Consider the following 19,772-nt stretch of genomic DNA (forward strand, 5'->3'; position numbering starts at 1 on the left):
ATTAACGTGTCAGACCCTCCAGACATCCGTTGTTGAACATGGCCCGGCAAACCAGCTATTCCCTTGCAAACCGACCAATCATAGAGTACTTCACGTAGTCATCGAAGAACCTACCGATGCCGGCTTCGGGCAGAAATAGACACCAGTCATCTTGGCTGTGGAACGATGACCTGAACGCGTTGACGTATTCCCAATACTCTGGGTAAGCCCCTCCAGTTTCCCAATCAACCACGCCGGCAATTTCGACTGTGTCCTCGCTCTTGACCAGGATATTAAGTGGACATAGATCTCCATGTGTCATTACGATCTGATTATTGCTTGGCATTTCCCTCCGGAGATAGTCAAGCCGACCATCTTCTAACCAGGAATCGTCGAGTATGAAGTCGTTAAACTGTGCCTCGCTGACAATGGGCACAGAAGCTATTTTCTTGAAGCGATGGCCACCTTTGCAGATCGGTGGCATCCCTCCTCCTAGATATCCTTCTTTTGACGGTATTGGGAGTCCTCTTAGTTCAGTGAAGATGTGATTGAGTTGGTCTCGCACATGGCATTTCTTGTCAGACGTTAAATTCCCCCAGATACGATCTAGGGGAATCCCCGGGATAAAAGACGAGAAGGTGTAAGACCATTTACCAATCATGATCATTCCGAGGGCTATAGGCGCTGGGATCAGTTGCGAATGTTCGTGGATGTGATCAAGAATGTGTAATTCGGTCGTGTCGTTGGATGCGTTGATCTTGACAACAATGTCCGGCAATATGCGGACCACATATCTTGCGACATACACATAGAGTATCTCTCCTTTCACTAGAAGGTTGCTGAGGGCTAAACGTAATGTGGACGCTGGCCCATTCTCGATAACAACTCCCTTGGCTGTAGCACCACTCTGCAGTGACTTTTGTAGGGCAGGTGATAAAGGCCACAGAATGAGAACAGGTTCTTTTGGTACCGTGTGCTTAAAAGAGTCATCTCTATCAGCCTCGGCTTTGGGCTCAGAATCTATATCATACATAAGCGGAAATTTTAAGTGTACAGCCTTTTGGCGCATTCGTACCGTTTAGCGTATCTTCGATATTTGCCGGTTTCAGGATCTCGGTTGATTTTTTCTTGTAGTCGAAAATAGCCTTCCGGAACTGAGGCCAAAGATCGGATGCTGGCTCATCGTTGTTTACTATTTGAGTAACCGTATCAATCACTGATCGATTTAGCACTTTCAACTCCTCCTGGACCTGTTCGGCGACTTCTTCGTCTCTTCCGTGTTCGGTTGATGGCATGCTGTAATTCTTCCAACGGCGTCCTCGTGGCAGGACAGATTTCACAACCCAGGCAGTTCATTCATTAATAGCAACCGATCTAGCGATTGCTCAATTAGGGTGTAGGCGCTTTGGAACTTTTCTATATGAGGTACCACGCAGGCTGGCGGAGAGGATCATGCATGATAAGCTTATTAAGCACGTTTACCGGTACCCCTCGTGTGAACAAATCGCTGAACGGCAGTCGCTACCTAGTCCAGCACCTACTTCCAGAATTTCTTTCTACGATTGCTTGTTCTGAAGATAGGAATTTCCGATCACATCTCTTCACTTAAAATTTGTACAAATCACCCCAGATCATCAATGCGGTTCCGAATAACTAGGGGGAAGGCCTAAGCGGACAGGCTAACATTCATCCGTCAGACGTCAAAGGAGTTAGCCTTTGATTTACGAAATTTCAATTGACTGATACACATTTTCATTATAAAGTGCCTGCCAATCCCCTCAAAACACAGGTTTCCAGCCTTGATATTTCAGATTTGGCCCACGCGCTTAAAGGATCAACTGCCAACAAATCCCTAACTGGAAAAAGCATGGAGTTTTGTAATTTCTGTCTGAAAATCACTCAATCCGTAATACGAGGCGAACCAGGATCCAGGAAATGGCATGAAATGGAGAAGCGACCTCCATTTAGGCAAACAGAGGCGACATGCCCACTTTGCCGTGTAATTTTCAATAACCTACAGAGCCCCTACTTTAAAGAATTTCCCTTGCGCTTTGTAGTATTTCCCCAAAAGAATAGCACAAGAAGTGGGCAGGGCCTATGCTGTGAGTTGGAAGTGTATTTGCACAGTGAGGATGACGGGAATTATGGTGAAGGCACGAGATTTGCAGTATGGGCAGATGAAGGTAGAGAACCTACAAGTTTGGCGCTATCTTTACTAATTGAGAGAGATAGGTACTCCAGCTTCTCTCGCATTGATCACTCGACCACCAATCTTGAAGCAAGGCCTAGAAGACGTGTGCGACTTGGCTCGATTTTGGCTTAACGAGTGCAGTAGTTCACAGCATGATTCTTGTGCAGTTATGAAGGATACACGATTGCCTACTCGTGTTCTCCGGATATCTGGAAATATCGAAGCTCCTTCGGTCAAGTTGGTTGTAACCGGGGGCATGAAAGGCCGCTACTGTGCCTTAAGCCACTGTTGGGGTTCCGCTGATAAACGACCCCTGATGACCACACGCGCAAATCTTCAACATCATCTTGTCGAAATATTGTTCGACCAGCTACCTAAAACATTTCAAGATGCAGTCATGTTGGTTCGAGGCATCGGAATTGAGTTTTTGTGGATCGACTCGCTTTGTATCATACAAGATGATGCTCAGGAATGGCAATCGGAAGCAGGGAATATGGGTGCAATATATAGCGACGCAGCCCTTGTGATAGCTGCTGCTGGGTCCAGAAACTCGACAGAAGGCTTACTTGTCACTGAACGGCCCCAACCGGTTGTCCTCAAGGCCCCTTACGTCCTGGACGATGTCGCCAAAGGATCATTCAACGTTGCTATGTTGCCAAAGGGCGATATCGATCCAGAAGATGGTTCTTTGCGAAAAAGGGCGTGGGCTTTCCAGGAATGGTATCTAGCCGAAAAGACTATATTTTTTATGCCAGGCGGTATTACATGGAAGTGCAACAAAACAGAGCTGTCAGAACGAGGAAGCCATACTGAATTGTATTTTCATGAACGGAGCTCATGGATTCATCTGTTGCTTAAGTATTCAGAGAAATCTTTGACTTATCCTTCCGATCGTCTACACGCTCTAAGAGGGATCGCTAGCCATATAGGAAAGACTCGACCGGATAAATACCGCTTTGAATATGGAGTCTGGGAAGACCACCTCTTCGAGCAGCTATTGTGGAAAAAGGAAAACCTGGACGGTGAGGCCGACCTGTTGCACTTGCCCACGTGGAGTTGGGCATCTACTGGAGGGACCAAATCGTGGTGTCCCCCCGAATACAAAGGCATGTTGAGATACATATCTCAACTGCGAGAGATCACCAGTACAGGCTCTCTTTCTATCAGTGGAATTGTTATTTGGCCGATGTTCACGTTAATTCGCTTCCCAATTTGGCGAGACCGCAATTGGGCCAGATATACAGCTGGAATCGAAGATAGCATGGCCTATGCTGCCATCTACAACACGGGCTATCCGATTTATGCAATCTGGGACCACTCTTCCGATGAAAAGTTCTCGGGTATAGTGGTGTTTGATGGTGAACCTATAACGCACGCAAGATTTGCTGTCCTAGCGTCTACTGAACGACGATTTACTCCATCGCTGTAAGCAAATTTGTAAATGTTATTTTATCGCTCGATCCGCTGATTATGTAGCGATTCGGATGACTCATTGAGCACCTCTTCCCATGACTCCCAGACAATCGAAACAGAAGAACCATTCCATCCACCCAAACAGAATCCTGAATTATTTGAACACGGGAGTGGAACGCGTTCAGATGATACGGAATCTAGCGCAACTTCAAACTACTACAATACTAGTCGAAACATGGGCATGGCAGATCATGACTATGATTTGAAGACGGTGGACATGGACAAGTCAGATTCAAAACACAGTGAAGACGTCCAAGCAAGCCAGATGACTAGCTTTGGAAGCAAATATGAAGATTCTCAAATTCTGGATGTAGACGCGTCATATTCAGAAGGTAGTAGCTGTGTGTCTCAAGCACGTGAAAACGATGACGATAATATGGTAAGTGATAGCCCGATTCATTACTTCGGACATACGTCTCACGTACCTAGTACTCAGAGCTCTTCCGTCTAGCACGCTCAACGAGCCATGTATACTGGGGCTTAGCACTTGAGCCCGTGGGCGAGGGCAGATACAAGCGCGTGGGACTTGTCATGCTATATCCCCATGCACTCGACGTGAGCAATAAGGAAGATCCTGAGTATGAGATAGTATAGTTTTCTTCTATTGATGTAGCACGAGAGAAGAATAAGCTGTAAAGCTTAGAGAGCTCCCTTCACATCGTAAAAGCGGTGTTGCAACATAATAAACAGTACAGTACCGCGAAGGTTAGTCGCATAACAATAGAACTGATTCTAGCTACGTAAAAAAAGCCAGTAATCTACTTAAGCGCCCCTCTCGACACTTGCACGCGTAATTCGCTAACAGATATTCCATGACTTTTCTAGTGAGAGATTGTGGGTTGGCACCAAAGTTCGAGCGGATAGGCGGGTATAGCATTGTCTATAGGAAACTGATGTTGACTATGCGCTCAGTATGACTTCGAGCAGGCCACTCCGGTATATATTGATGGGATGCTTCAATTCAATACACATCTCCGCGAAGCGTTTCAAAGCTCCATGTTCGTCTGTTTGGTTAACGATAGAGCTCGCCATGCTAGTTCAGCAGCTCCTCTAGCTGCGACAAACCTAGGATTCGTGGCAAATACCTCAACCTCAAATCCAGCTTCCTCGACGGCTCCATTAACAAGTTCGTATATCCCATCTATGTCAATATCACGAGGACTACCAATTAGAAGCACGGTGATCACTTTTGGAGGCCATGGTGGCTCGGGAAGGCGCTTGTACCGCCTGCGAAGTAATTCTATAACCGCCTCTCGGGTGCTCTTCCTCCTCGTATGCCTACCCACGTTCTCTGAATTTTGATCGTCCCCGAGAGAAAAGTAATGTATCGATAAGTCGGTGTCCGGATCCGCAAGGTCGTTAGCTTCGCGCATGGACATTGTGTGAAGGAGGACAGCAGCGGATGTGTACTCCACGAGAATAACTGAGCGTACGGGAAGGGCCAAGCCTTCCTGTCTGCATTGCTTTTCATCGGTATAGGAGGAGCACAACCCCATGCGATTCCCAGTGTATGTGGAAACGATGGTTCGGGGTGGGTATCTGTGGTTACCATAAAGCAGGGGGAGATTACAGTAGAGAGCGGTGTCGGATATGTCTTCCGCATAGAGACCGGGGAGCGCTGGGTAACTTATGACGACTGAAGCTATTGAGGATGAAGAGGCGTGAGACTTGGCAAGGGAGATGAGTGAGGAGGTGAGAGTGGAGAGCGTGCGGACGTCTGAAGATGCGGGAAGGAAAATCAATTTTCGGGCAGAACGAAACCCTTGTCGTGGTTGGTCGTCCCATTGATCCTCCATGCGGAAGTAGGGTGGCCTGTCCGTGACGATCAGTGTAGGTTCAGGATTCCTTAATGGTATGGATTGGGTAGAGTCAGGAGGGTAATACGTACGCCGGGTGTGAAGACGAGAGTCGAGAGAATCGCTGCATCATGTCCAGATAGTTCTGATCTCCATGCTCGCATCCAATGTCTTCAAACGAGCCATCCTCATGCCGTATCGAAATGGTGCCATAGCTTGCCGTCAGGGAGATACCAAGAGCGAGGCATCTTGTGGATGCGGGCGTTTGCTTATTTCGCTTGCTCATGGGGAGGGGAAGCCATGTAGGGCGACGAGGTGGGACGAGGATGAAGTAACATACAATGACGGAGAAGAATGCGATTATGAGCGACCTAAAGAACGGCATAATAGGTATCAGGATCTGTGGTCACTGGGAATAGAGTCGAAAGTGCTTAGACATAACTGCCAGAGGCAGCCGTAGTTGTGTCCACGCCACATTAGGCGGAGGTTATATTGGCGCGGTGAGATTAAACGATCATGTCGCGCGATTGGGCGCATGAAAGAGGTACGAAATATAACATATTATCAAGTAGCAGTCGAAACATAGATATATCGTAGGTCATTGAGGAGGTGTAGACACCGTCGAGCCAGGTTCATCGGATTGCAAATGGAGTGTTTCTGATGGACTACATAACGCAGAATCTCGCGTAAACCTTCCCCGCGTCAACCCTGACGTCAACCCCACCTCCACCAAAAGCTCTCAACTTTCGCAGCCAGATTGCCCAATGCCGCAGCAACCCTCCTCAATCTCCCCACTAACTACATTCTTGATCGTCTGCATCTTCGTTCTAGCTCTCTTCCCCAGTCTCTTCGTCTCGATAGCGTGGGCACCCTACAATTCGCTTGTAGACTACACGTTCCCCGCCGCCGCAACGCGCAGAAGTGTACTGTGCACGACACCGAATATCTGCACCGCAGCAACAGCAACAGCAACAGCACCGACAATGTCGTGGTACGTCTGTCGTATCTATTTCATCCCCAAACCAAACCAAGCCAAATCAATCGTCTCGATTCAGAATAAATACACAACTAACACCGTCCACCCTACCAGGTTCCAGAAATCCCTCACCCTGCCCACTCGCAGTAGGGGCACCTATCTCGTTACCGACCACATCAACAAAGAGCTCCCCGAGATCAAGCAGTACAAAACAGGCCTGCTGAACCTCTTCATCCAACATACATCCTGCGCGCTGAGTCTGAACGAGAATTGGGATCAGGATGTACGCGCCGACATGACGGATGCGCTGGATCGCATTGTACCCGAGGACAAGAAGGGCGAGGGTCTGTATCGACATGATGCCGAGGGTAGCGATGATATGCCTGTACGTACCTTGTCACCTTGGTTTGAGGAAGGAGTACCGGGAAAACGGGCTAATCATCACAGGCACATGTCAAGTCCGCGTTAGTCGGCGCGAGCGTTACGATACCTATTACAAATGGCAGATTGGCGACAGGGACGTGGCAAGGGGTCTACTTCCTAGAATTTAGGGATGTCAAACATTCCAGGAAGGTGGTGGCTACGATTCAGGGCGAGAAGTTGTGATGAGAGGAAGAGGGAAGCAATTGATTGCAAGACCGAGCAAGGTTATGAGAATTGTACCAAGAATTCATGGAATTTTCGTTGCAAAACATGATTCATGTGTCAAAGTAAGCATTCGTGGGATATGTCTCGGATAATCATGGTTTTGATCTATCCGATAGACCTACTGCGCCTACATGCACCTGCCAGACCCAACCTTGCAAATCCTCTGACTGTCTGTCGTATAGGAGGAATGCCGAAAAAGGAGATCAGAGAAAACTGCCAACGCCGGTGCCGTGAGATGCTGGGTATCACTGAACTGTATCGAAATGAAGATGCCAATTTAGGTATGTTGAATGAGATGATGGTAGGTGAGGCCGAGAAGCAATCTGATCGTCTCGCGGGAAGATAGTGGTGTAAATTGAAGCAGATCTTTCTGCCGTTGAGTGATGGTGGAAGCCAGCGATATCTCGTCAGCGTTGACAGTGTCGCGATGCCGAGAAGAAAGGGTTGTTGTTATTCGCGGTGAAACACCAGGAAACCCACGTCGGCGTCCATCATCCATCGTCCAGGGTGACACTCGTTCTCGATCTGGTAGTAGGTCCGAAGATGCCACTCGCCGTTTCTTTCACGGCACCAAAACGGATCGTCACTACGCGCGTCGGCTGGCTTGATTCTCCGCGGGTCGTATGCACCCCTCTCCGTCGCGACCCGGCGATTCTCCATCTGGATGTCTTCGCGCGTGGGGCCATGGTTGCAAGTCGCCCTTGCCTCCACCCTCGGTGCGGGTGCATAACCCTGCGCTTGACTGTTCGTAACGTGGTAGGTCGTTGTCGTTGCAGATGGGCCAGGCGGGTAGACGTAAGCTTGGTAGCCATAGCTAGGTGTAGTGTTGTAATACGTCCTCTGGTAGGGAGAATAGAAGTTAGCAAGCGGGTACATCGAGCCATAGAGGCCGTAGTTGTAGTAGCCGCCGTAGGCGGGGTATTGATAGTTCTGGGCGTAGTAGTTTGCGCCGTAGGACTGTGGGTAGTAGGAGCGGGCATTGTATACCCCAGGATAGTATCCACCTGCCGCGTAGCCAACGCCAGCGCCAGCAAAGCCGACACCGACAGCAGCACCAACGCCAACACCAACACCGACCCCATAGCCACCTGGCATAACGCCGGCAGGGTAGGCGCCATTTGGTTGTTGGCCGGCATAGCTGAGAAAGCCGCGTTGGCCGTAGCGGGGTGTATAGATATACTGGTGGCGCGGCTTTGGGTAGGCCTCCATGGTGATGATTGGGGAATTGACGAATGTGTACTGTCGACAAAGCAACGATGGAGGTAGAAAGTAGGAGGGGTGGTAGGCGGGCGCGACAAGAGTGAGACGAGGTGAAGCCCCGTGCAAGAGCCGACCAGGCAGCCAAGAAGAAGGTGATGTCGCGACAATAGAGTCCGAGATGCACGCAGCTTCAAAAAGCTCACGCGAGCCAATGACGTGATGGGGCGGTGTACGTAAAGGAGGAAAGAGCGGAGACTCACCATGGCGGCACCGCCTGGCATGGTAGCACGAGCTCCAGGAAGAAAGCCACCACCTTGCCCATATCGATTCGAGTACCCGCCGGGCATAACGCCTCGAGGATAGCCACCGGGGGCGATGGCTCTAGGAAACCCTCCAGGCATGACACCTCTAGGATAGCCCCCATATTGAGCAAGGCGAGCTGGAGCCATCAACGCATTGCCCATGTGACGGCCAAGAGGAGGGCGAGCATAGTATCTCGAGGGATAGTAGGCGCCTCCGAAACCATTCCGGCGCCGCCAGGACATGCGAACGCGCGGAAGCGTCTCTTCTTCGTAGTATCGCTGCCCTTGTCGCATGTAGGTTCTGGTCCGGTACGTGTCTCTGTCGTCGAAGCACATTGTGCCGATTGCAAGACTGATGGCTGTCGATAATGAACTGAACCCAATCAAGGCAGCTGAGTACGGAAACGCCAACGATGAGCGAGGAAGCTATGACGTACAAGAGAAGACGCAAGACACTCAGACCCTCGCGTTATAGCAAAGTACCCCGCGTGACTTGCGACATGAGCAGATAATCTTGCTTACCATGTACATAGTATCAACTGAGGTCCATGTACGTATCCATTGTCTCTCTCAATGTCATAAGCCTTTGCTGCTGCCAGATTTCGGCACAGCTCCTCCCTCTACGGCACCAGTACCCGCACCAGGAGTACCACTGCCCTTATTCTTCCCCTTGCCAAACAGCTTCTTGAACCGTCCCAGGAAGGGAATTACCGTCATCCTCGCAAACCACGGCGTAGCCCAGACACTGAACACAATCCGTGGAAGTAGAAACATCTTGACAATCGTATACGCAGTCGCAAACTCCACGACCAACCTCACGCCTCCTTCACTAATATTCCATGCGTGGTCGACTTTGCGCAACCTCTTTGCCTCACTACCCCCATTGACTTGGTTCTCCAGCGACTCCATTCGCTTCGCATCTTTCTGTATCTCGTCCACCTCCCGCTCCGCCTCTGCTGCCTCGTCGCTGCGGATCCACCCCTTCCTCTTGAAGTACCTGCCGAAGCGCTCGACGCCGCTCGAAATCCACGCTCCCTCGGCAAACCACCGCGGTAGCCAGTGCGTATAGTGGAAGTATCCCGCGAGACCGAAGAGCGGGATTATCGCAGTCAGTTCGTGCAGGAGGAGGAAAGAAGTGATGTGTGAAACTGGGGCATTTGCGAGCGCATTGGTGTACTTGTGTAGAAACTTAGGGAGGCGTCGGTTGAAGCGTTCGATGCGGGATTGGGAGTGTAGTGGCGGCTTGGGAGGCTCTGTTGCGTATCGTCGCGTGTTTGGGTTGCGGACGGGGCGTGCTGGACGCGTAGTTGCACGTAGGACGGCTCTTCGTAGCATCTTGATTATCGTTTGGTCTTTGCACCTCTTGCCAATTATTCACCCTCAAGACGTAAACAGCTCAGTGTGCTAGCGAACACCGCACCTCCATCAGTAAGATTGATGGTGTTTTGTCGAGTATGGCAATGTCGTCGGGACTTGGATGGGCCGAATGTGGTTCATCGCGGCTATCGCGCTAGCTATGAACCCCTGCTTGATGCCTCCACACCTTAAACATCAACAAAGCGATCAAGACACCTTGTGTGACGATTGTAATCAAAACATGTTTAAAATGATTCTTGTGCACAGGTTGCCGACTAGATTGACGATTGACCGTCATCACTCATACAAGGTCCCCTATTCTTAAATTATTGAACTTCAAGTTGGTGACGCAGATTATCAACCAAGAGCTTGGAGTCAAGATGTTACTGTTCTATGAGCATGAGCCTGACTCGGCTAATGCCACGTCGTCTACAGTTACATCAGACCCTGCTTTCGTCAGAACGATAGACCCACTACCTCAGTATGGTTCCCACGCGTTCATACCATATCTACCCTGGTCCCTCCAGCACGAATTTGAGTCGTCGTCAACCACATCCATTCCGCCAAAGGCACCAGATGAATCCCTAACACTCCACAACACCTCATCATGGACATACTGCGGCCCACTACTCGTACCAAACTCCACATCCCTCCCTCCATCCTTCCACTCTTGGTCCGCGCAAACAACATCCGACCCGTCCATCCTACTAGACCGTCTCCTACCACTCCTCTCTTTCCTCCACACCTTCCTCTCAGAAGCAAACGCACAAAACTACTGGCTTACCATTCGCGCCACAACTCCGACGAACGAGTACAACACCCCCCGATGGCACACCGACGACGACTTCTTCTCCACTACCACCACCACCACCACCAACAACAACAACGAGCCGGAAGTAGAAGACACCGATATTCCCTCCAATCCCCACAGCAGCACCAAAAACAGGTGCTGGAAACTAGCCACCATACTCCTCGGCCCACCAACGCTCTTCATAGAAGACAACGCCCCAGCGCTAGACACGCTTCGCCATACGAAAGCCCACCACCGCGAAACAATGTCCGAACACGCGTGTACGTCGATCCGCTGCCTCGGATGCGCCACATACGCCGCCTCACTCCGACACTCGCTCTCCACCTCCCTCGCAGCTTCAAAGACCGCTTCACCGGGCCCGAACGAAGTAGCGTTTTTTCGCATCGGCGACGAAGAAGGCGCTGTGCACTCTGAGCCCAAGTGCGACGTTGATCGGATTTTTGTTAATGTTGTGCCGGGGACGGAGAGTGAGTTGAGACGGCTGATGGCGAGGTGGGGAATGGGATTTCCGCGTGCTTGGTGCTTTGGGGTTCCGGTTGGGTTCATCAGGAGTGATGAGAGATTTGGTCTGGGGTGGACGTGACAAAGGTGGAAAGAAAAGACAAGTGAGGGTGGCGTAAGTCTTCGGGCAGATGTGGAACACGTGTAGCTAGTTATTGAAAGGAGTCGTCATAAGAAGAAACACTTTACTTACTGTGGCGAGAAGCAGTGCGTTTTGTATCAATTCTATTGCACGGTATGATGTGGAAGAGCAAACTACGACGCTTTTGAAGAGAGCCGCCTCAGCTTTTGTCTACACTCTTCCAATACATTCCTTCTCGGTTATCCAATGTCGTGCTTGCGCTATATCCCATTTTGGATCGATAATGCACATTCGCATCTGAGTGCCGAAGTCACTCCAAACCAGCTGTGGAGTGAGAAGAATCTGCGCCCAGCACTGTCCACAACACCTCTTATAACTTCTCCGCAACCTCGATGAACTCCTCCAGGTTCTTGGTCGGGCGCACGCCGCTACTGACTTGCATGCTTGCCTTCCAAGCATGGACGTCCTTGATGAGAACGGGTTGCAATGCATCCAGCACGCTCTCTATATCCTTCACCTCTTCCAGAGCCTGTGGTTCTGCTGGCAAGCCAGAGTCCGCAATGCCCAACGCCGCCTTGGCCTCATCAAGTACCATATCGGCAACATCCTTCTTGAGATTCAAGTCTTCATACAGGTAGCCAGAGAGGGCATCAGGGATCGCTTCGGCAGAGGCAACCTTACTGATACGTGGCTGCAGTGCATCATCGTTGGGTGTGATTTTGTGTTCGGTAAGTATGATCTTGAGCGCTGCCACAGCGGATGTCTTCTTCTCGTCAAGGGTGGCTTCTTTGGGCTTGGCCTGTGCTTGAAGGTGAACGGACAGCTTAGCGCGTTGGAATGACGAGGTGGAAACGTAATGGGCGTAGAAATCAGTCATGTCCTTTTTTGAGAGCTTCTCAATGGTCTCGGCGTCCACGTCGGCTATATCAAGGTTAGCATTTCCGTTAACTAGTATCGGAGCTTAGAAATGAGAGTAACGTGCCTTGTAAGAAATCATAGGAGTCGCTATAAATATGATTCCAAATCCTGTTGTCTTCTTGCGACAGATTCTTCAGCTTCGCCAAGCGCTTGTTGATGATAGCCCTCTTGTGGCTCTCAAAGTCTGCCTCGCTCATATCCTGCAACGTCACCTCGAATGTGTTCAAGAAGTTCTCGATGCGACCTTCGAGATAACGGCAGTCCTTCTCACTCTGGATCAAGATGCGATACCCAGCCCAGATGTCGGCAAAGGTGGAGCCTGAGAAGACAACATAGCCAAGCTGCTCAATCGTGCGTAACTGATTGAAGCAAGGCTCATCCGTCATTTGTCCAAGGAGCAATAATTTAGCCCGCATGTTGTTGTCATAGCGGTTGCCGGTATACAAACTGTATTCGATGCAGTGATTCACGTTCGCAGGATCCTTCAGCTGCTTCTCGTAGATGAAGTTGCTGCCTGCTGGTGGAATTAGATTTCGTCGGATGGGCAGCTGGCTGGCTGGTAGCTTCTTCGGCTTCATCGTCCGCTCCACGAGATCTGTAATCTTCAGAGCCTCCTCTTTGTACAAGTTCCCATGGGCAAGAACCTCGATCTGGCATTGTGCGAGGATCTGAGGGTAGAATTGCCGCACATCTTGTGCAGTCACGCCTTCTAGCTCTTTCGAAAGCTCCTCGTTCATGAAGCTTTTCTCACTCTTGAATTGCCGTGAGTAGGTTCCGACCTGGTGGAAAGGCTGTCCGTAATCCCAGTTGCGCAGAGAGCGCGTCATCCGATCGTGGATAACCTTGAAGCGATCTTGTTGAACCTCAAGGTCTCGCACCTGAAGCAAAACCTTTTCCAGCAAGACATGGAGCTTGTCATTGTAACCGCTGACAGTGATAGACAGGCCACTAATGTGGTTGGTAAAGTCGTAGACCAAGCCGGAGATGTCAGCATCGTAGGAGTACTCGACCAAGGCATCATTGACAAGCTCGCGATACAGCGTACATAGTAGAGTAACACGCGCCGTTACGTGCGTTATAGGGGTTCGGAAGTAGATGTGTACGTTGGCTTTGGGTACCCAGAATTGGTCGTCCTTTTTCCACCAGATGCGCACATTCTCGTCATTCCTGATGAGCTTCGGTGTCTTCGTCGGCTTCTCCACATCCTTCTTCTCTACGTCTAGTCGGCTAGGAATAAATTCGTTCTTGTGAGGGAAGTGCAATTCCGCGGGCCTGCTCTTGCACTCGAATGCTTCTTTAATCTCGGCAAGAAAGTCGTCGGGTATCCGTTCGACCTTGTGCTCGGTCCCATACCATTTTTCCTTCTGGTCCCACCCACCCGGGAAATCTTGGCTAACAATTGTCATTCTGAAGTTGTCCGGTCGTAAGAACGACATGGCCTCACTGATAAGGGTGGCATCGAACTTCTTGATAATAGCCGGGCCGCTTAGAAGCTTTTTGCGATCGTACGGTCTCTGCATAATACCTGCTAAAGAACTAGCGGTTCGGCTTGGAGGACTCTTCTGTTTAAACCGGAATTCCACCTCACTTATCCGCATCTGCTCTTCAACTACCCACTCCTGAGGCGGCTGATCCCTGATCAAGCCAATGTACTGGAATATAAGCTTAGCAACTTCTTTGTAGTTTTTCAAGCCCTCCTCTGTCAGCTTGACATTGATGCTGAACAGCCCTGAGCCAGGACAGAGCGAAGACCCTCCAGCGCCTAGACCATTTGCCCAGCCCTTTGCCTTGACGTGTGCGAGGATACTACCCGGACCTTCGTGACCAATCAAATGGCTAAGATACCTTGACGGATGGGATTCGTAAAATTCCTCCTCGTCACGATAGGCGAATTGAAGATCGAGTGACCTAGACTCCAGGACGGGTTTGGCGAAGGTCTGCGTCAAAAGTTCGTTCTTCGTATAGACCGGTATATCCCAACGATTGCGGCCCAAATCCTTATTCGGAACTTTAGCGAAGACCTCTTCTACCCACTCCTCCAAGGTATCTAAGCTCTCTCGACCTAGGACGACCAACTTCATTCTGTTTGCGGAATACTGGGTTGAGTGAAACTTGATGAACTCATCTCGAATCTTCACACCGCGCGCGATGGGATCGTCATGCAGAGTCTTGTAGCTTCCGGTTGAAAAATGGTTGTAGGGATGCTCTGGATTTGCGAGGGCCTTGTTGAGCTGGTGCAGCCGCCAGGTGTCATTTTGGAGGTTCTTCTTGTTCTCTGAGTCGACAGCCTTAAGCTCTCGATCTACGGTGTCTTCGAGGAAGAGGGGGCTAATGAAGAATTGGCCAAAGCGGTCGAGCCCACCCCAGAGGGGCGAGTCATCCTTGGACTCTGGCAAGTTTATTTGCGAAGCATTTGGGGTGGGAGCTTTGCTGTTGGTGGGCGTAGAGGAGGGATACGAAAGTTCGAAATAGTAATTTGTAGACGTGGCAGCAGTAAAGGCATTTGAGTACCCACCGTGGCTGGTCAAGTACTTGTTGTAGGCGTTCTCTTCCGGGTACTTTTCGGTGCCCATGAAGAGCAAGTGCTCTACCGCATGCGCGATACCGGGCATGTCGGGTGCATCGCTGAAGCTCCCTACGTTGACATCCAGGGCGGCGCTGGCCTTGTCTGTGCCAGCCTCGTGTATCAGAAGCACTTCCAGCTGGTTCTGCAGCGTGATGATGCGGTACGAGCGGTCGTCGAGCTGCGGTCGCTCTAGGTCTTCGATCCGCTGCCGCGAACCAAGACTCCTTCCCAGCGCTTCCGGCATGTTGCGTGCTTGTGCTTCTCTTCTCGACGAGTGTCTCAGGCCTGGGCGAGCCGTGAGAGGTGGGGTTTCGGAAGGCGGGAGGAAGCGCGGCTTATATGTGCGACGAGCTCGCAGGGAGCTAGTGGCGCGAGCTGTCAAAGCTGAGCAATGTAGAGACGCTGCCGTGTACCGTGCAAGTGACCAGGCAGCCGGAAGAATCGCAACGGATGCTCGGTGTTGTGGCACGAGCGACAGATTCCCAAGATGCTGTCGTGCGCCGCGGACAGGAAGCATCCACGAGACTGCCAGCGGGGTCGATGGGTCGTTGGGCAAGCGGCTCTTTAGACTGCGAACAAGCCTCGAATCAATTGCGCCTGATAGATAGCACCCGCAGCAAACAAATGGCGGTGAGACAAGGCTAGGTATTGCTCCAGCATGAGGCTCCCGAACAATGCGGCGCTGCCTCTCTCTAGTTGTATGACCGTCGCCTCGGTACCGATGGGCAAGCTAGGGCGTAGAGGCCCTGCTGCGATTCCTCCCCCCGCCCTATCCTAGCAAGGGTGCAATCATCCATCGCTCGCAATTCTCGCCTACTTGCTATCATGGTACTCAAGGCCTTTGAAGCAGGATATCCGAATACTACGGGCTTCCGCAAGGTGGTCAAAGCAACAATATACATCAAGAAGAAGGAGGGCATGTCAGACGAGCATTTCATCGACTACTACAACCGCAATCATGCTCAAAGGGCGGTCCCAATCCTCCAACGCCATGGCATTATTAGCTACAGCCTTGTAATGTTTCCTTTTAGTTGCCCTCCAATCTTCAGCCTTCGTCCGCAATGCTATCAGCCAACCTATGCTCGGCGCTGACAGTTCGTCAGACGTACCATCTTCAGCGCGATAGAAAACTCATCCAGGACATCATGCACGGGCAAGCCAAGCTCATGGAATATGATGCCATCTGCACCTTTGTATTTCCTGACTACCTCGCCCTTGCCAAATTCCTCTATGATAAGGAGGGTGCAGCCTTGAACAATGACCATGAAAACTTCATGGATGACAGCCAAATGAAGATGATGGTGGGAGATGAGTACATGCTCATCGATAATGGCGAGAAAGTAGCCTGAATCTCCTCGAAGAGAAAGAAGACAGATGTCTCCGTGGGGTATCATTGAAGTACGCAGCCTACAGGCAAATGTCAAAGAATGCTGATCTCGCTCATCTACGACCCCTGCCTCTGCCTCTACCAGCAGAGCCGCGGGGCGTATTTGGCTTTGGGCAGTCGTCCTTCATATGCCCTTTCTGTCCACATCTATAGCATTCCACATTGCCCATGTCGCGTGCGCCGGGTCTACGACCTCCTGATATAGACGTTAGGCCGCCCAGATTCATGTCTTCATGTGGTGGTCTCGGTGGTCCTCTCGGTGAGTCGTTGCCTGTACTGGTGTGCGCTTTGCGAGACTCGCGCCTCTCTGCGGCGACTTCGCGCTTCGTCTCGCGTATAAGAGCTGCTGTGGGGTCATCCGAATCATACTCCTCAGATGTGGACTCGATCTCTCCTTCAGAGTCTTCCGCTTTCTCAAAGGTAATAGGTTTCTAGGGAATATTAGCGCACGTAAATGCTCACGACCCCGTCTATACGCACATCTGCCTTCTTCACACCACCGCCAAATTGCATCCGTATAGGTTTTGGCTCTTCTTCTTCCTCGTCTGAGTCGTCACCCGCATCAATCTCTGCGAACCCAGCTTGCCTGACCTTCATAGACTCTTTGCGTTTTCCGTCAAGAGGGTCTTTGAAGCTCAACACCCATTTTGTTTCGCCTGTGTACTGCGCAGCTTTTTCTAATGCCTCCTGCCGCTTCTTCTCCTCTGCTACCAACGCTGATTGTAGTATCTCCTGGTCTGGCGTGCTGGGCGCAGACGCGCCATTCGCAAGGCGCTTCTTCTTTGAGGGCGGCCCGTTGGGCGTCGATGGTGCTGAAGCTACAGATTTTGCGGCCGACCGCTGCATGAACTAGTTGCGCGTCAGCAATTATCTGCTATGATGCAGCGAGAAGCTCACCTTCATCGTCATCAAGCGACTGGACATTGATTTTGGCGTGCTATCTGCCATTTTGTGAGATAGTACCTCTGACTAGGTTAGTGATAAAAGCGATGGAAAGACTGCTGTGCAGTGTGTGACTTTTTTGTGGCCAGTTTGACGTGAGCAACGGCAATCTGGAATTGATTCATCAACTTTTGATGCACGGGCCAAAACGCGATATCGATAACCCGGCCGATGAGGCTGAAAGCCCCGCAAACAACAGGGGTCACGATTCCTACAGTCTACGCTGCTCCGGCTCCGAGAGACTACTCCAATGTTGCAGCTAGCATCATTCATTATTGATGCTGGCACACTAGCTTTGCCAACGTTGTTAACATTACGCTATTCAGCAGTCCGCTTTTTAGGAGACGAGAGTATGAACAGGAGGACAATTCTGATGCTGGGAATGAATCTCTGATTTCATTCATCCATGGAAGACTACTCGACACTAATCACCTTTATCAACATGCCCTTATTCCAATGGCCATTCGTAACAGCCTTCTGTTTCACAGTCAACCGTCGATGCCCTGCGAGCCAGAACCCAACACTTCGCCATTTATCGTGAGCGTAACGTGGATGAATGCAAGGCTGCTATAACTGGCCAGCAATGATCCAAGGGATACCAGGCGTCCCACTAGACTGTAGAATACAATTGGGACATTGCGAGTCGCTGATATGGGTAGTAGCTTGATCTCTTCGACGCAGTCGTTTCCGAAGGGTGCATATTGTACATCGTCAACCGGGTTTGGGTGCGTTCGCAGTTCCAGCCTTCGAAAATATAGCCATTTTCAGCTGTCGATAGGCTTCAATAGTATCCCGTGATCGTAGGTCTGCCTCGGAGCTTGTAGTTGATCGACAGCTGCGTTCTGGTAATGACGACGTCCATGATGCGATTGAGGAAGCTCGACCGGGCGTCAGGAAAGGATGAGTCGATTGGCAAACGGAGACAGAAGCCATGGAAGTTGAGGAAGGGACGGATGTGGTGTAGGAAACAAGTGAGCCTGTGGAACAGGGCGCCATATCAACAGGAGCGAAACATGAAACTTGGGATCAAGATATAGTTGATTCTGACGGATTTGTCACAAACGAAGGGTGCACTTTATGTACGACTTCTACAACGCGAGTACCTACAAGATTCAATTCCGACAATATGGGACGAGTCTGTCACAGACGAGCGGTAGAGATTACAGCCAGGTTAATTCAAATAATCACTTGACACCCGATTCGCGAAAGTGGAAAGTCTGTGGATGATGAGATACACCAAAGAGAAAGATCATACGATTTTGACAAATTGCCGGGATGTAAGAAGCGCCCAAAGGCACTTGATCGCATAGGCGATTCATGTGGTTGTAACTACTGGGTGTTTGGTGGAAAGTATTCCAAATATCCTGACATGTAATCGACGCTAACAACCCCTCTGTGGAGCATGGCTTACCGTCCCGAAACATGGCATTAGTGACCGTGCCCTCGCAATTCTCGCGTGCACCTAAACACGGAAGAAAGTTATAATTGTATTTCAGCTAACCTGATCTTTCAGACGATTGTCAGTGGTCGACCTGCGCTTCACTTCACACAAACCTTCGGCTACACTACTACTCATCCGACTAGAGGGCTCGGCAACCAATGCGCTGGAACAAGGTGTCATTTTCTATATGCGACCCACTCATTTCAGTCACCACTCTATCTTGAATCAGACTGTCATCGAATAGGCAGGGTATGCGAGGCTCTTCCTCCACGGGACATCGAGCGTCACCATCCTCCCACTTTTCTGCACAATCGGGGTCGCCGTGATCTATCGCGTATCTTGATCCACATTGAGCTCTATAACCGCGCTCCCACAGTTTACCCGATATGTCTTTGCGTTGATAAGCATTTAAGGCCCTCCTGCGGCGTCCTTATTTGAACGATTCGCTTCAAATGGCCGATCTGGAATGATATCGCTCTCTGATTAGACCGCCTCTGGAGGAGGGTTGACAAATACCCAGGCCACAAAGAGCTTGCTCATGTCGGCCCCCATCTCGAAAGTCAGCGGGTCACACCACTTGCATATTGATGCATCCAACAGCCATCTTCATGCTTCAATGAATGCAAAAGTCGGTTGTTACGTGTCGATCCCACGTTCACTGGCTACCGCGCGACGAGGTGATTTGCGATAGTCAGTGGCCGTGTTAGTTGGATTGAATTTCCATTTAAGTCGAATACCGGCATTATTAGAAACAATCAGCTCGGACGCCCTGTGAATAACCCTCGTCGATGCAATTATGCGGCTTCGCACAGGAAAACGAACGACTTTTGGTTTAACATCTCACTAGCTAGACGGCCTGTTTTTCAAAAGAGAGACAATCAAAGCTTGCTGTATACTGCGTTGAATTACGTCAAGCTTTACTAGATCCAGAGACGCGGTATGCCTCTTAAAAGCTGCGTGAGTAGCCCTGAATAAGTGAACGAAACAATCGTTACGACGCTAGCAGCACCTTTCTTACATCTAATGTACTTCATGATCAGATTCGTCATCGCACCTTCGGGCCGTCTCTAAGTCGAACAGAACCAGTGATACCCTTTAATTCTAAAACGTCATAGCATTGCGGAGGGGCCTCCTCAGAACTCGACAAACCGCCATTCACCTCATCGAAATCTTCTTCAATTGCTAGCAGTCACCATTTCTTCC

General features: G+C 50.4%; 10 protein-coding genes across 10 annotated transcripts; 4 read left to right on the plus strand and 6 right to left on the minus strand.

Moving 5' to 3' along the window:
- Nucleotides 1–40: 40 nt before the first annotated feature.
- K460DRAFT_414498 (uncharacterized protein) lies at nucleotides 41–1,372 on the minus strand. The gene is made up of 2 exons (XM_040937676.1): nucleotides 1,055–1,372; nucleotides 41–999 (listed from the first exon to the last, which is right to left on the minus strand). Exons 1-2 carry the CDS (start codon nucleotides 1,272–1,274, stop codon nucleotides 56–58), a joined length of 1,164 nt encoding a protein of 387 aa, XP_040790399.1. The 5' UTR covers nucleotides 1,275–1,372; the 3' UTR covers nucleotides 41–55.
- A 982-nt stretch (nucleotides 1,373–2,354) lies between these two features.
- On the plus strand, nucleotides 2,355–3,236 carry K460DRAFT_248387 (HET-domain-containing protein; the record flags this gene model as incomplete). Its single annotated transcript, XM_040927366.1, has 1 exon — nucleotides 2,355–3,236. A coding segment is annotated over one exon (882 nt), but the record flags the coding sequence as incomplete, so codon positions are not given.
- Nucleotides 3,237–4,389: 1,153 nt separating this feature from the next.
- K460DRAFT_333246 (uncharacterized protein) lies at nucleotides 4,390–6,059 on the minus strand. The gene is made up of 2 exons (XM_040930871.1): nucleotides 5,532–6,059; nucleotides 4,390–5,455 (listed from the first exon to the last, which is right to left on the minus strand). Exons 1-2 carry the CDS (start codon nucleotides 5,822–5,824, stop codon nucleotides 4,630–4,632), a joined length of 1,119 nt encoding a protein of 372 aa, XP_040790401.1. The 5' UTR covers nucleotides 5,825–6,059; the 3' UTR covers nucleotides 4,390–4,629.
- Nucleotides 6,060–6,203: 144 nt separating this feature from the next.
- K460DRAFT_276750 (UPF0047-domain-containing protein) lies at nucleotides 6,204–7,021 on the plus strand (the record flags this gene model as incomplete). Its single annotated transcript, XM_040928134.1, has 3 exons — nucleotides 6,204–6,430; nucleotides 6,530–6,800; nucleotides 6,863–7,021. The coding sequence occupies 3 exons, from the start codon at nucleotides 6,204–6,206 to the stop codon at nucleotides 7,019–7,021; spliced, it is 657 nt and encodes a 218-aa protein (XP_040790402.1).
- A 492-nt stretch (nucleotides 7,022–7,513) lies between these two features.
- On the minus strand, nucleotides 7,514–9,900 carry K460DRAFT_333252 (uncharacterized protein; the record flags this gene model as incomplete). The annotated part of the gene is made up of 3 exons (XM_040930872.1): nucleotides 7,514–8,266; nucleotides 8,524–8,991; nucleotides 9,175–9,900. The coding sequence occupies 3 exons, from the start codon at nucleotides 9,898–9,900 to the stop codon at nucleotides 7,514–7,516; spliced, it is 1,947 nt and encodes a 648-aa protein (XP_040790403.1).
- A 401-nt stretch (nucleotides 9,901–10,301) lies between these two features.
- Nucleotides 10,302–11,315, plus strand: K460DRAFT_374814 (uncharacterized protein; the record flags this gene model as incomplete). Its single annotated transcript, XM_040934701.1, has 2 exons — nucleotides 10,302–10,376; nucleotides 10,449–11,315. 2 exons carry the CDS (start codon nucleotides 10,302–10,304, stop codon nucleotides 11,313–11,315), a joined length of 942 nt encoding a protein of 313 aa, XP_040790404.1.
- Nucleotides 11,316–11,685: 370 nt separating this feature from the next.
- On the minus strand, nucleotides 11,686–15,316 carry K460DRAFT_374821 (LuxS/MPP-like metallohydrolase; the record flags this gene model as incomplete). The annotated part of the gene is made up of 2 exons (XM_040934702.1): nucleotides 11,686–12,236; nucleotides 12,298–15,316. The coding sequence occupies 2 exons, from the start codon at nucleotides 15,314–15,316 to the stop codon at nucleotides 11,686–11,688; spliced, it is 3,570 nt and encodes a 1,189-aa protein (XP_040790405.1).
- Nucleotides 15,317–15,624: 308 nt separating this feature from the next.
- On the plus strand, nucleotides 15,625–16,148 carry K460DRAFT_280944 (uncharacterized protein; the record flags this gene model as incomplete). The annotated part of the gene is made up of 2 exons (XM_040928449.1): nucleotides 15,625–15,813; nucleotides 15,903–16,148. 2 exons carry the CDS (start codon nucleotides 15,625–15,627, stop codon nucleotides 16,146–16,148), a joined length of 435 nt encoding a protein of 144 aa, XP_040790406.1.
- Nucleotides 16,149–16,239: 91 nt separating this feature from the next.
- K460DRAFT_374823 (uncharacterized protein) lies at nucleotides 16,240–17,134 on the minus strand (the record flags this gene model as incomplete). The annotated part of the gene is made up of 3 exons (XM_040934703.1): nucleotides 16,240–16,617; nucleotides 16,667–17,035; nucleotides 17,084–17,134. 3 exons carry the CDS (start codon nucleotides 17,132–17,134, stop codon nucleotides 16,240–16,242), a joined length of 798 nt encoding a protein of 265 aa, XP_040790407.1.
- A 373-nt stretch (nucleotides 17,135–17,507) lies between these two features.
- On the minus strand, nucleotides 17,508–18,157 carry K460DRAFT_363866 (uncharacterized protein). Its single transcript, XM_040932903.1, has one exon. It carries the CDS (start codon nucleotides 18,122–18,124, stop codon nucleotides 17,840–17,842), a length of 285 nt encoding a protein of 94 aa, XP_040790408.1. The 5' UTR covers nucleotides 18,125–18,157; the 3' UTR covers nucleotides 17,508–17,839.
- Nucleotides 18,158–19,772: the final 1,615 nt, after the last annotated feature.

This window comes from Cucurbitaria berberidis (assembly GCF_010015615.1).
Source record: "Cucurbitaria berberidis CBS 394.84 unplaced genomic scaffold K460scaffold_2, whole genome shotgun sequence".
In the NCBI taxonomy this organism is placed as follows: domain Eukaryota; kingdom Fungi; phylum Ascomycota; class Dothideomycetes; order Pleosporales; family Cucurbitariaceae; genus Cucurbitaria; species Cucurbitaria berberidis.

What these genes read in the sequence shown, in the direction of transcription:
- K460DRAFT_414498 (XM_040937676.1), bottom strand. Translation starts at nt 1,274, where the DNA reads ATGCCATCAACCGAACACGGAAGAGACGAAGAAGTCGCCGAACAGGTC. An exon ending in TATCGAAGATACGCTAAACG is followed by an intron (nt 1,000 to 1,054) that starts GTACGAATGCGC and finishes TGTATGATATAG; the next exon opens with ATTCTGAGCCCAAAGCCGAG.
- K460DRAFT_333246 (XM_040930871.1), bottom strand. Translation starts at nt 5,824, where the DNA reads ATGCCGTTCTTTAGGTCGCTCATAATCGCATTCTTCTCCGTCATTGTA. An exon ending in CTCTCGTCTTCACACCCGGC is followed by an intron (nt 5,456 to 5,531) that starts GTACGTATTACC and finishes CGTCACGGACAG; the next exon opens with GCCACCCTACTTCCGCATGG.
- K460DRAFT_363866 (XM_040932903.1), bottom strand. Translation starts at nt 18,124, where the DNA reads ATGGCGCCCTGTTCCACAGGCTCACTTGTTTCCTACACCACATCCGTC.